General features: G+C 24.6%; 2 protein-coding genes across 2 annotated transcripts; one reads left to right on the forward strand and one right to left on the reverse strand.

The window, feature by feature from the left end:
• Positions 1 to 598: 598 nt before the first annotated feature.
• Positions 599 to 1,668, forward strand: EAE97_009414 (uncharacterized protein; the record flags this gene model as incomplete). The annotated part of the gene is made up of 6 exons (XM_038879929.1): positions 599 to 857; positions 917 to 1,078; positions 1,127 to 1,211; positions 1,268 to 1,298; positions 1,367 to 1,442; positions 1,496 to 1,668. The coding sequence occupies 6 exons, from the start codon at positions 599 to 601 to the stop codon at positions 1,666 to 1,668; spliced, it is 786 nt and encodes a 261-aa protein (XP_038729040.1).
• A 1,136-nt stretch (positions 1,669 to 2,804) lies between these two features.
• EAE97_009415 (uncharacterized protein) lies at positions 2,805 to 4,352 on the reverse strand (the record flags this gene model as incomplete). The annotated part of the gene is made up of 5 exons (XM_038879930.1): positions 2,805 to 3,086; positions 3,408 to 3,439; positions 3,488 to 3,684; positions 3,803 to 4,004; positions 4,079 to 4,352. The coding sequence occupies 5 exons, from the start codon at positions 4,350 to 4,352 to the stop codon at positions 2,805 to 2,807; spliced, it is 987 nt and encodes a 328-aa protein (XP_038729041.1).
• Between the last annotated feature and the right edge of the window lie 11,604 nt (positions 4,353 to 15,956).

The raw sequence follows: 15,956 nt of genomic DNA on the forward strand, positions 1-15,956 counted from the left end.
ACAGCGGTGATGGTAATGAGTTCAACCGGTGTTTCACAAGAGTTATACCCTAGTACCGTCCGCTCAGTCCAATCAGATAGTTAATCAACAAAGTTTATGTACTCGTATACTCGTATAGGTACCCCTCACAACTTTCAGTTCAGTGGCGTTAAGCTAACGGTCCTCAAATGTTACCCCCTGAGATGTTACCCCGCTAGGCTTGTCAGATACTTAAGCGCTATACCCCCCACAGTGGAGCATATAGAACAGGTATCATGAACATCGAAGCCAAAGTCGTTCCACAGTTCTCGAATTCATCAACCTCCTTTGCTTATCAGAAGTGATCTCGTATTTTGACTTTCCATGAAGAAAGATACAACGTTGCTTCATAACTTGCTCTAAGAGTCCAGTGAGATTATGCGGAAAATGCGCTTCCTAGAACCCATCTCGAGATAATCATTGGTCTTTGTTGGGCTTTTCATCTATTGCACCATAACGGCATTTCTTTGCAAAGATTCTCTAGTTTGCACCGAGAAATTTGTATCCCCAACATCAGAATCTACCACCTATACACCAGCTATTCATCAGTGAACTTCTGTTCAAATCTTCTGTTGCAAATATGACATTCATAAAGCTCTTTTTGGCCGACAAGAAAACGAAGTATGTCTCTGTTGAAGACGGCTCCGACACCGAAGATCGAGCTACAGTGACAACTAGCCATTCTTCAAAAGTATCGGTTTCTAGGTCGTTCTACTTCTTTTCCTTATCTCTGTTTATCCTCTGTCCAGTCCTTGTCGTCGCCTTGTTTGTGCTACATGGTCGTCTTTCCAAAGCCCAAATCAACGATGGTTTTCTCAAAGGCTTCACTACCGAGTTAGGTATTTATCTTTATTCAATTAGAATCTAGTCCACTAGCTAACCATACGACATTCCATAGATCCAATTAAGAGTGTAATTTCTGAACAGACTGTTCGTTTCACTGGCGGTCTTCACTACCATAAGAATGGGACGCTATACCGGGAGACGATCGAAGGGGAGCCTCAGTATGTTGGGAATCCCTCACCAGAGATAGATGCAGCATGGAATCAACTGCTCAAAGGTAAGTAAGTAGATGTAGCGATTGCCACATGTAACTAAGTAATTGTAGGTCAATATATGAACCTTGTTGGAGACGAAGCCTCGAGTATGACCGACCGGACATGGAAAGATGATCATGGCAACTACGAAGTTGCGTAAGTCTACTGAACTCCTACACTTCATATCTACTGGTAGCTGATGAGTTAAAAAGTCTAGATGTGATGCATACCCTCCATTGTGTGGTGAGTTTTGACGTGGGCAACTTGAAGTGCCTTGAGCATGCCCAGAAAGACAGCTAACAAAGATCTAGAATAAAGTGAGGATGGCTTTAGATCCGGATTATTATCCAAGGAAGGAAAGCCATAGGATCCATAGGATGCACGTTGGTGAGTAATGCAACATGACTTGTATAGAATAGCGTCGCTAATTGCAACTATAGACCACTGTGTCGACTATCTCAGACAGACTGTGCAGTGCCATGGGGATCTCACTCCTATGGTTTTCAGTTGGTCAGATGACGCTGGTAGAGTGGTGGCCGATTGGAAAGAACCTCACACTTGTCGGAACTTCCATCAAATCCGCAGTTGGGCTGAAGATCATTTCCGACCTTGAATTTCCCCCAGTTGTATCATAGCTTGTTTGCCACCAATTTGGAGTGGATTACATAAACTAAATCGTAGCGGAAAAAATCTCTCTTTATTCTCCTATATTTCAATCATGGGACAACGATAATTTCATACATTTTTAATTCCTCTGGGTCCCTGAATTCCTCTAAGCTTGCATGGAATAGTTCTTATCTCCATTCATGCCTTTGATCCTGCAGTCTGACGTGGTCTTGTGGCTTTGTTAGTAACAAATGTACTTGGGGGCAAGTCCTCGAAGTGATCAACGGCCTATCTTTTGCGGTTGAAGCACGACTTGACCATTTCATTTTCCAAATGTTTAGATGTGACATATCGGTAAGTAATTGCGGCCTCTGCTTGTGAGACCTGTGAGGATTTAAGCCAAGATGTAAGACTTACATTCATTCTTCACACAAACCGTAGCACAAAGAATCAAAAAGTAGATCAACAATTCCTCAAGTTCTTGAAACAATTGAGACCAGATTGTGCGATATTCAAAAACATAGTTCTGTGACAGATAGAAATATCTATCTCGCAGTGGTGCAATTTATCGCTGCTATCCCGTTTAGCATGTGCCTGAAAGCCATTTAATTTTCGATGCCCACTCACTCACACTCAAGAAGAAAACACAAAAGCACGAATTAAATTCTTGAGAGTAACATCCCAAAGCACCTCGAAACTCCCTCGGAGAGTCAGAGCCAGCCTCTAGAAGGCTTATATATTCACGGTGCAGCGATAGTGAAACGATATCACGAGTAGTTACACAAATATACATTTCTCTGAATACCTTCCATGGGTAAAGACTTTCTTGTTAAAGTAACATTACTCCTGGCTGGATATCTTCGAAAAAGGAACAGAAATCACAAAGAAAACGTCCGTAGTTTCAGTCAAGTGAATAGCTTGTTATTCCGGAAAGTCTAAAGTAGCGTTTCTCTTTCCAGTAAACATTGATATTTACTCTCAGATGTATATAGACTACTATTGATTCTAGCCAATTTAGAGAAAAAAAATTGTTTTAAGCTAGGTATTATATTATAGTCAAGCTATCTATTCCCTAGTGTTTATCAATTCAGCGTTATATAATCCCCGATAAATATTATCCATTTGAAGTTGATTGCTTTCAACTCAAATAGCGTCATCTGGCAACTTGGAAATCTCTCTCAATCTTTCTTTCATTTCCCCGACCGGAGCAAAACTATCGCTTGTTCCCGACTGATCAGTTGTGACCTTGAAGACTTCACGACCTTTCTCATCTTCATCTTTATCTCGGCTATCTTTGTTCTTCTCCTCGTCATCATTGTGAACGCTAAGAAGTGGGCAGTGATACTCTTTGCGTACTGCCGTTGAAATAGGACACGATGGAGGCTTCATACCTAGTACGATCTCAGAGGCCGGTGCATTTATCATCTGTAGGTTAATGATCAAAGTGTTCTCTATATCCTAGTCATCTGCGTGAAAGTCATCGACTTCTATATCTTGCACAATATTTGTATTGGCATCTGCAAACATTACATCTCTTTTCTCACCATAGCTCTCTTTTATCGCCGTATGATACTCCAGCAATCGTTTCTATGCTGCTATCTGGGGCATATATTTTTGAGCAGCGTGAGATTTTGGCCCGCCAGCTGAACTAAAGGTCAGAAAAGGTTGTGAGCCCTATAGAGAAAATCAGTCCAACCCAATGCATTGAAATTTTTTACATCAAAGATATATGTAATCATAACTTACCGCCACGACGCCATAAGATGTTGAATAATGATCTTGTAACGAGTCAGCAATTGATCATACAACGTGCCGAATTGACTTACGACGTTGAAGCTGATGACCTGCAAAGACAATTCGTTGTTCATCACAGGGAATGCCAGTAATTCCATGAATCTTGTGGATGAGAGTGTTCACGACAGTTTCGAGAGAGACATTTATATGAATGACTTTTCCTGAGAGCGTCTGCACAGTGATTTGGATGCGTTTTATCGAGTCCAGCTCTAGTGGTACAATCTCAAACCTTATTCCACGAATACCGTCAGTCGCTTTGATCGACGATTTGATTGACGGTGTGACGGTCTAATTCGGGGTTGGGGCCGCAACAAACTGCATGATCTTGTCTCCCTTTATCTTAACACCGTCCAAACATCTTTGACCCAAGAGTCCCAGCTAGAATGTATTCTTGGATTGAACTCTTTTTGTAAAGTAGCGCTATGCGTCTGAGATCCTTTGATAAGGATTCTGTGCTTAATTCTCCAGAAACAGCATTCACACCATCGACAATGACCTTAACCGCGAAAAATCCATTTGACTCGAAATTAATCCACATTGCCTCACGCTCTTTTAGTTCAGGTCAGTATTTTTCAACTTGATGTATTATATCTAATCAATTACCAGGAGAATAACAGACTCACGATAAACTGGAATAAATAATCCATCTTTTGTAGATATAGATCGATCGAATTTATCCTTGTAACTATCTACTGGGTAGATTGGAAGAGGCCCGAAATCTGGAGGCACTTTCAACCGATTGCCGCTTTCTGGATCAAGAATAGTGCGTCGAAATGATATATCGAGGGTATCCCCTTCAACATTGCTGACACGAAGTTGCTTGAAACCTGTTGTGTCTAAGAGAGGCTCTCTCAACTCAACCTTCAAGCGGTTGTCAGGCCCAACTGAATTCTGCATTCTGCGAGCTAGCTAATATCGATAACTAGATATGTGATGTGTTCTCTGCCTCGTGCAAGACAAAGAGCCTTGCGTGTTCAAAGAAGAATTGAAGCCCACAATCGTTGTAAGTAAAGAAGGAAAGAACAAGAAATACAATGAAGCAATCCCTGTGGTGACAGAATCCGTGGTTGACGAAGTGATCCTTTCGTAATTGCCATAAATTCTATAATACTTTTATTATATATTAAATAAATTGTTTTTAAAGTATTAATATAATTAATCTAATTGTTATATATAACGAAAATTTTTTATTTTTAAGGTATTTTATCGTTTTTAATGAAATTTATTATTCCTTTTTATATTCAAATTCAAATATCATTATTTTTTATTATATTTAAAATATATATTCATATATAGATCGATTGTTACATTTTGAACTATATATATATTTATATAAAAATTTGAGAGTATATAAATTAAAACTTTATATGAATTATAAGATTATAAATAAAAAATATGTAAAAATAATACTATAAGTTCTACAATCAGTTTATCCCTATTTCTTCTTATTCCTTTTTATTTTTGAAATTGTAATATCTTTATTATTAAATTTCTAGATTATATATCTATTTGATTTTTTTTCCATATTCTAATACAATCACTCCTTTTTTATTTGATATTTATGATTGTTAGAGTATTCTTTTGAATCTTCTTATTCTTTTGAATCGAATTTCTGCTTTAATTATTTCAATTAAGTGTTTTAGATAAAAAAAGCTTTAATATATTATAATTCTCTTCTATTATATTATAGTAATAAGAGTATATTATTCTCTAATCTCTATCTACTCTTTTCAAGTGTAAATTATTATATTTCTTTTGTATATATTTCCTTTTATTTTTAAGAGGCTTTTTATTAATATTCTTTTATTTATTAATACTTTTTTGTTTATTAATATTATTTTATTTATTAATATTATTTTGTTTATTAATATTCTTTTATTTATTAATACTTTCTTATTCATCAATATTATCTTGTTTCTCAATATTTAATAGATCCTTGGTTTTCAGATTGCTTTTTTTGAGATTGTGAATAGATTGGGGTTGTAATAGTAAAGTTCTTAATAAGATTGATATTACTTTTATTAGGTTTAATATTATATTTAATTCTTAAATATTTATATTCTCAATATCAAAAAGAGGCAATAACTCTATTTCAATAGAATATATAATATTTCTCTGAATATTTTGATATTATTGATTTTTGAAATTAGATATTAAATCTTTATTCTATTTAAATATTTTTATAGAATATTAAATTCAATAAAATCCGATTTTTTTTAATATAAAATTTATTTTTTGAGAAGCTTATAAAATCTTGATTTTAATATTTTCTTTTTTTTAGTATTACAAATCTCTTTTTATTACTTTATCTATTCTATATAATAATAATATAAATAATATTTATAAGTTATAAATTCTCAAAGTTATTTAAATTAGAGAATTTATTTAAAGTATTATTTCGAATATATTATCAAAAAATAAATAATAATACTTTTCAATTATAGGAATTGTTTTGCTTTTATATATACTTCAATTGATTTTATATATAAATCCAGAAGTATATAAATATATTAGAATTATAATTATTTTTGAAATGCTAAGTTAGATATCCTTTTATTATATTAAAAATCGTTTTGAAATCTATTATTGTTTTTTTCCTATATTTAGATATTATTATACTCAATATTAAAGTAATAAATAATTTATTAATAATAATTATATAAATCAAAGAACTTTATTATTTAAATTGATTTCTTTGAATTAGAATTTGAAATAGAATTCCATTATATTTTATTAAAGCAACAGGAAATTATAATATATTGAATATAACTTTGTTTGATAATATTTGAATGAATTGATAATATAAATAATATAAAACTGTTATTTGAAGAAGTATCTAATACTTTTAAATATATTTAAAATTATTATCATTTTATATCTATATTCTAATATCTATTTCAATTTTATTAATATTCTTGTAATAATACTTTTACTTATATTTAACATTTTCAATTTGTAAAAATAAACAAATAAAAATAAATAAAAACAAGTAAAAACAAGTAAAAACAAGTAAAAACAAGTAAAAACGAGTTTAAAAAAAATCAGTTTTTATACCCTTAGAAACCTTCTTATATTATAATAAGATTAATATTATTAATTCCTATAACTTTTTTTAATATTCATTATAATAATCTAGTGTTTCTTTTTATAATAATAATTTATCTTATATATTATATTATATTTTGTAGAATTATATATTTTAATATATATTTATATAAAAAGAATAAAGATCTATTATTAAAACGAATAGCTAATATTATTTTTATAGTTTCTTATAGCATCTCAATTATTGAGAATTGAAATTAGAGATCTATTCTAATTGTTTGAACTACTTATTATATAAACCTTACAAATATTACTTAGAGAATAAGATTTACTTAAATATTAATATAAAACTTAATTTTTTTCAATAAAAGTTTTATATAAAATTAATTTGATAATTTGTCACGGCGCCAACTATCTATTCGTTAATTGCCTTCATATCTAAGACTCTTACAACTAATATATCTTACTTCTTATAAATAGAATTCTTTCCTTCTATAATCCTTTTATTCTTATAATATAATATAAATCTTTATCTATACCTTAATAATTTATATTATCTATATAAAAATTATTATAACTTTATTTTAATTGAATTTCATTAAAGTTTATTTTGATTATATTAATTATATTTATTATTAATTTGCTATATACCCTAACCACTATTATTCAGAAATTTTGCAAAATTGTTTTACAACCATAAAAGTATTTGAAAATAACTAATTCAATATTTATACCTAATCTATTCCCACAATTTTATTTCTTAAATTATATTCTTAATTTCATTGAAATTGATATTTTCTTATTTATAGATTTGTTTAATAATTTGAATATTACACACTTTATAATTGCTTAAACTATATTCGAATTGATTAAATTAATTATAAATTTATTATAAGTTTAAGCTATTAATATACAAGTTCAAATTACTAGTACTTAATTTAAAATTATTAAATTAAAAAATATAATTGAGATATTAAAGATTATTATTTATAATAACCTATAAGTTCTACTTTACCAAAAATACTTTATTATTTTCAAGAAATTTAATAATAATAAATAAGATATTATAAAATATCAAAATTAATATATAATATTTTATAATATAATTAATTGTTATTTAATTATAAATTACAAAAACAAATTGGAATTCCAAAAAATTATATTTCTTGTTAACTTATTTCTTAGCTCTATTTATATAAATAATCAGATATATTTCAATATAATTACTAATAATTCATATAATTTCAATTTCTAGTTTTTCAAATAGTATATTATAATAGATATTTAATGTAAATTAAATAAATAATATTAAATTCTTAATTTCTTTTATAAATTACTATAAATTATAATAAATATAAAATTAAAAAGATTTTATTTAATAATTTTATTATTAAATTTAAATAGTTTATTATTAAATATAAAAAAACCATAAAGTAATAAATCACTGATTTCAAATTTAAAGTTTTTCAAAAACTAATTAATACTTCGATTAATTACTCTAGCAAATCCTTTATTATTAATATTGATATATAAATAATCTAGTAATAGGGTATTTATAATAATTTAAAGGAAAAAACTTATTTTAATAATCAATAAAAGAATTAAGATATTAATTTTAATTATAATCAATTGAATTTCAACTGCAATTAATTAAAATCTTATAATAAAAAGTAGATTACTATTACTACTCCCTCTATATCTAATTTTTCTAATAATTCTATATAACTAAATATTATTTGTCAAAGCTAGTGTTTTTAATCTTATTATATTCAAGAGTAATATATTGGTCTTGGCCTCTATTTCTATTGTAAAAAATCTGATTATTTTAAAAACAATTACAAAAAGAAATATATCAATAATGTAAAGTATAATACTAATATTAATATAAGATATATTCCTTATATTAATTATTTCCCTATAATCAATTAATATTAAAGTTTTGGATTCTATTGAAATATTAATATTGCTAATTCCCTATATCAGAATTTGTTTATACCTATTAATCAATCCCTAGCCATTAGTATTTTATATTAAACCCCTTTCTAGACTGCCAATTGTTTTCCAATTATATTATTATATTATATTTCTCTAATTCTATTCGGCTTTGTTTAAAAGCTTGATTTAAAAGAATATATTGAAGATTCTATTTATTTAAAGAAAAGTAAAGATTCAATTCCTTTATTAAATATATTAAAAGATTAATCTTAATTTATAATTACAAATTGAGGTTTTTTATAAGAGCTTTATCTTTATGGATTAAAAGATTAATTATATTTAAGAATCCTTTGTATTTTAAATCAATAAATAATAAATTTCTTAAAATCTCAATGAAAATCTCTTTAATATCTAATATAATTATCTTGCTTATTAATCTTATTGATAATAGAGCTGCGAATTATGATTTTATTAATTGAAAAGTTGTTTTTAAGCTTTATATACCAATATACTTTTTCCTTTATATTTGTTATTTATTTTTGGTTAATAGAAAACTCTCTGATATTTTATTTTATTATATTCTATTGGATATATAAATCAATAATTATCAAAAGATAGATTTATTTTATATTACAAATCTCTTGGAAAAGGATCTTATAATTCTTGAGCTCCTATGGCTTTAGTGTTACAATTCTTTTATTAACTAAATAATAATAACTTTAAAGTTCATTTTTATATATTATTCTAAATATTATTATTTGACTAATTCCGCTATAATTATTATCCCCGATTATATACTAACCTCAATTAATACTATATCTAACCCTAAGCTAAATCTATTTATTAGAAAATCCATTTTAAAGAAATCTATTCTAAATCTATATCAAGTTTTTATAGAGGAAATCATTAATAAGAATTTCAAAACTATTTTATTATTATTTTGTAATTAATTTGTACTCCTTAAATCCATTATTCCTAACTCTATATTAATTGATAAGATTACTTATAAAAACCCTGAGATTAATTATTAATTATAATTTAATTCAAATTATTATTATATCTATTAAGGAGATAATAAAATCGAAATCTATATTAAAATAATCCCAAACTAATTGGTTCTGAAATCAGTTTTAATAAGAATTATTACTAGCTTTAGAATCTATATAAAATTGTTATAGAATCAAAATGTTCTGCTATTATTAAGTATTCCAATAATATCTAAACTCTTGGACAAATTAAATAATACTTTATAGAATATATAATTAGAGATGGAGAATATAAAGTTTTTTATAACTTATAGCTTTATTCAATTCTATAAAAAAGATGTATATATTATAAAAGTATTATAGAATGAATTAAATAGAGCTTATGAGTTATATCAAATGGTTATAGAAGATCCTATCCAATTATACTATAGTATTATAGATAGCGATATTAATAAATTTATAGAAAAAACCAATTGATTTATATCTATTGTAATAGAGATTCAGAATAAATTATCTTTATAGCTTTATAATTTATTTTTTAGTTTTCTATCTTCCCTAATAAATAAGCTTTTATTATAATAATCCTAAAATTATAAAATCGAGATTATATTAGGAAAAGAGTTATTTTATAATAAAGACTATTTAATATCTTTAGCCAAGCTTTAAGTCGTTTGTAGATAGCTTAATAATAATCTAAATAAAAAATTCATTTGTAAGTCCCACTCCCGATTGATTATTTCACTTCTTTTAACTATAAAATTAAAAAGGAGCATTCGAATCTATTAAGATTATTATAGATTGAATAATATTATTATTAAGAATTATTATTCGCTATCATTAATTAAAGAAATCCTTAATATTTTATATTATACTAAAGTTTGTATTAAATTGAATATTATTGCTATATTTAATAAATTATAAATTGTAGAAGATTACAAATGGAAAATTGCTTTTACGATTTGCTTCAGCTTATTTGAATTCCTAGTAATATCCTTTGGTCTTTATAATATTTCTACCTCATTTTAGAACTATATCAATTATATTCTTTTTGATTTTTTAAATAAAAATTATATAATATATCTAAACAATATCTTAATCTATTTTGAAAACATTATAGATTATCAAAAACAAATTCGTAAAGTTATTTAGAAATTTATCAATATTGGGTTACAAATCGATATTAATAAATATAAGTTCAAAACAAAGAGAATAAAATACCTTGGTCTAATTATTACTTCTAATAATATAAAGATAAATCCTAATAAGATTAAAATTATTTTTGAATAAAAATCGTTAATTAAACTAAAAAACCTTTAATACTTTTTAGAATTCATTAACTTCTATTAATACTTTATTCAAAACTTTTCAAAAATTATAGAATTTCTAAATTATTTATTGAAAAAAGAAAATATATAGAATTGAATTATTAATTAAAAGAATACCTTCAAAATATTGAAATATATTTTTGCCTCTATTCCAATTTTTATAATATTTGATTACTATTGTTGTATAATTATCGAAATAAATGCTTCAAATTGGGTTATAAGTAATATATTCTTATAATATAATAACAAAGATTGTTTACATTTAATAGTTTATTTCTTTTTAAAATATAATACTATTGAATATAATTACAAGATTTACAATAAGGAATTACTAATTATTATCAAATTATTAGAAAAATGAAGATCCGAATTATATAGTATTTAAAAGCTATTTGAGATTATTATTAATTACAAAAACCTAGAATACTTTATATCAATGAAAATGCTAAATCAAAAATAAATAAAATAGACTAAATTTCTATTCAATTTTAATTTTTATATTATATATTGATTCAATTATAAGATAGTTTGCCTTAATATATTGAATCGAAAAGCAGAAAATCACTTAATTTATATTAATTCTAATAATAATTGAATCAAGAACCGCTTATAAATAATCTTTTCGAAAAGAGTATTTAATATTATTATATTCGCGGATCTTATTTAACAAGTAAATAATAATATCGATCTGATTGTAGTTCTTATGGGTATAATCATTTTTGATATCAAAAAGCTAATTAACAATCTTATTGATAAAGTATATGAATTATTTGATCTAATTATTATTATGTATAAAATACTTCAAAACCCAATTACTTGTTATTAGTTATTATCAATTCAAAAAGATCTTTAAATCATTTTTTAAGATTATAGATTAATTAATAATAAAATCTTTTATTGTAATTATCTCTTTATTCCCCCCTTTACTAAACTTTATATATAAATAATTTACTAAACATATTCAATCAGATTTACAGAATATTTTAGTCGAATTAAGATTATCGATTTTGTCTCCCGTACATACTAGTAATCTAATATGTTAAGGGAAATTGAAATTTTTATACAAATCTGTTAACTCTATTTTCGAATTAAAGTCTCTTGCCTTACAATACCCGGATTTCTCGAATCCCTATTAATACTATTTCGCCCCTAATCTAATATTTTTATTGATTATATTATACCACTATTAATTAGTAAATACTATAGGAAAAAGCATTAGTATATTATTATAATTGTTTATTATTTGATAAAAATATGTTATTTTATATTAGTTATAGGATTATCTACAAAAAAGCTTGTTAATCAATTTATTAAAAAGATTTACTATCTACACAAAATGCCTAATAATATTATATTTGATAAAAGCTTATAATTCATTTTAGAGTTTTAGAAATATCTATCTAAACACTTATTAATTACTTTGAAATAATCTTCTTCGTTCCACCCTAAGTCTAATAATTAAATAAAAAGGATTAATATTATAATAGAATAATATCTTTGAGTTTTTATAAACTTTTATTAGAACAATTGATATAATTGGCTTTTACTTGTGGAGTTTATATTTAATAATATTATTTTAGAAATTACCAATATATCCCCATTCTTTATTAACTATAGATTTTATTTATATTTTGATATTGAATCTTTTTTGCCTGTATCTCCAAACTTATTATATTAAAGAAAATGTGAGTTTTTGAAAGCTAATAAAATTGTGGATTGATTCGATTTAATTTTAATAAAATTGAAAGCTCTTGTTATTTAGTTTATTTAAAGATATAAAGATTATATTAATAAAACTTGTACCAATACTTTTCTATATAAAAAGGATAATAAAGTATAGATTAGTATTCGGAATATAAAAACTAATTAATCTATAAAAAAAAGCAATAATAAATGGGATAATCCCTATAAGATTCTAAAAGTTTATAAACGAACCTGCCTTTTTTAGCTCCCACCTAACTTTAAGATTTTTCTAATATTCCATAACTCCTTATTATAATCACTTTATTGTTTATTAGGATTAATTAATTAAGATATAATCAATAAAATCGAGTTCCAATGAAATTAGGGCCAAATCCTTGAATACAATAACAAAACAAATGAAGAAATTGAACAATAAGAGTTCGATAAATTTTTTGATTGTTATAATAAAGACGGATTCTATTATCTAATTAAATGGAAATATCACCTAGTCTCTTAGCAACCCACCAAAGATTTCTATAATTAGAAAAATATAATTATTACTTTCCATTTAGTAAATCCAATTAAATCTAATTTGCTTATTTAAATAGAATTTAAGAGATCAATTACTAATTTTTTATTAATTATATTAAATACAAATATTATTCCCTCAAAACAAAATTAAAATAAATTAAAAAAGCTTTAATATTTGATTATCACAATTCCTAGAAAAGTTTACTTTAATCTAATAATAGAAATAAGAATATTTTGATATTATTTTATTTTCTAGTTTAAATAATTATTACAATTAGAAATTAATCGTTTTAAATAAAGAATATTATTATAATATTAACTATCTGTTCATTAGTTATCTTTATATTTAAGGCTTTCACAATTAGTATATCTTACTTCTTATAAGTAGGGTCCCTTCCTTTCATAGTTCTTCTACCCTTATGGTACAATATAAGTCTTTACCCGTACCTTGACATAATTCGATATCTAAATTTAATAAACGATTTCTATTCATTTAGATTACAAACTCTTTTTCCATTAAATAAAAGCTTTTTTGACTTATATTTGAAAATGGATATTTTAAACTTTTTAATGCTTTTCTTAGTCTTAGACTTTCTACTAATAATAGATTTTCTTGTTTTAGTGTTTTTGACTGTTTTGCCGCTATATTAGCCCCTTATATTGTTTATATAATCTTCAGATTCAATAAAAGAGGAAGATGGAGTGGGGGAGTTTTGATAAGATAGAGCAGGGGAGTCTTGATGAGATAGAGTGGGGGAGTTTTAATAAAATGGAGCAGAAGATTGTTTTTGAAAATGTTTTAGAGAGTGAAGAGGAGAAGAATCTGGTCTATAAATCAAAGCATTCTGAAGTCCTTGTGAAGCTTCTTGATTTGTCATATTTCCTAATCGCTTAGTGGTTTCTGTTCTTTTTAGTTTAATAAATTCCTGTAAATATTATCTTTGTATTGGTATTATAAGATCTTTTATATTATTAAAAAAGATTGAAACATTTTATATATAATCTTAAACCTTTTAATAAATAAAAATATTAATAATACTATTATAATAGAGTTGAGAGTTATATATATCAAAGAAAGTGATTATAATTATAATCTTTTTATTATAATATTGTTTCAAATCAGAAAAGGGAAATGTTTATATAAAGAATTCCAAAATTCCATTTGTAAAGTGAATAAAGCAAATATGATTATATGATTTAGTATATTATCTATACCCCCTTTGCTTTTTAATATTAATCGAAATTAATGTCTATAATCAATTATTATTTCTCAAGCCCTTTTACAATAAAAATTCATTTTTTCTTTTAGTTTAATTTATATTTCAAATATTAATTCAATTAAATCAAAATATTTGAAAGATATTTATATTTCTTATTTAAGATTATATCTTTTAGAAAATTAAAGATATCGCAATAATCAAAAAGTGTTAATAATAAAGCTTCTAATAAATATCACAAAAATATAAATAAATATTTATTTAATTCCCATTCTATTTACAAATAAAAAAGGCAATAGAATTTTTTTCTTAATATATATATAGTATATAAAGCCAAAGAGAATATAAAAATTAAAATTATTTATTATATTAATAAGCTAAAAAAATCTTTATTATATCAAAACATAAATAAAAATGATTAAAAAGTATTAAAAGAGAAAAAGAAAAGAGAAATTCTTGATTTAATAAAAATCGAAAAGTAGATATTAGATTGTAATATTTATTAATTTACTCATTAATTTTTAATAGTTTTAGATCTAATTTAAAAGCAAATAAGCTTATCCTAGATAGAACTGATTTGTTTAATTTTTTGATTGAAATTAATAATAATATTGATTTGTAATTTGAAATGAATAAGTAGAAGGATAATGATAATCTTTTTGATTTTGAGATTATTAATAATAATAATGGGGATAAGCTTAGTAATGATAATTGCCTAAATAAAAAAAAGGAAAAGAAAAAAATAAATAAAAAGAAAGAAGGAGAAGAAGATAATAAAATAAAAATGAATATCAATAATTTCAATGAAGAAAAGATAAAATAATTAGAAAAAGAAATAGGACTCGAGATTTCTAATAAATAAAAAAAGTATATCAATAATAATATTTAGAAAAAGCCAAATAAGGTAAATTATCTTTTTATAGGGTTTTAAGCTTTAATAATCTAAACTAATAGTAAAATAGATTATAATATAGATTTATAACCTTTTATATTAAAAGAATTATTAGAGTAAAGTATATTATAGATTGAAAGCTATTTTATAGGTTTTGATCTTTAATATATTATTATTAAGTTATAATTGAGTAATTTATTAAAAGATAAGGTTAATTATTAATTATAATTTTTGCTTTTAAATTTAATAATCTTTTTTTTTTTAGAAAGAATAAAAGAAAAAAAAGATTTTGTATTTTTTACTTGTGTTTTTTACTTACATTTTTTATTTGTATTTTTTATTTGTGTTTTTTACTTGTGTTTTTTATTTGTGTTTTTTATTTGCTTTTTTTACTCATGTTTTTTACTTGCAGTTTTTACTCATATTTTTTATCTACAAAATAAATGTTTTGGAACTTGTTAATACACTTAGATACCCTAAGAAATTATTATATCAATTATTTGATTATTCACAAAGAGCTATTTAGCGGAATCTCTCTGTATAAGCCCCAGAAAAGTTAAATCGATTAATAAATCAGCTAAATTCTAATCATCTTTCTCTTTCTAACTTGTATAGATAATAAATCTATTTGTAAAAAAAGTATAAATATAGTGCAAAATGATATAGATTTTGATAATCAAAGTAAACTATAATCCAAAAGAATAAGGATACATAGAATTTTTTTTTTTTTTTAAAGAAAGATAAGGATTCTAAAGAATATATTAAGCTTCTATACATTTTTTCAAAGTATAATATAAAAAAACCAAATAATTGTTTTTATTTGTAATTTTCAAAATAAAAGGGATATATAATAATAATAGTAATAATAGCAATAATAGTAATAATAG

Source organism: Botrytis byssoidea (genome assembly GCF_014898295.1).
Source record: "Botrytis byssoidea strain MUCL 94 chromosome Unknown BBYS_022, whole genome shotgun sequence".
Taxonomy (NCBI): Eukaryota; Fungi; Ascomycota; class Leotiomycetes; order Helotiales; family Sclerotiniaceae; genus Botrytis; species Botrytis byssoidea.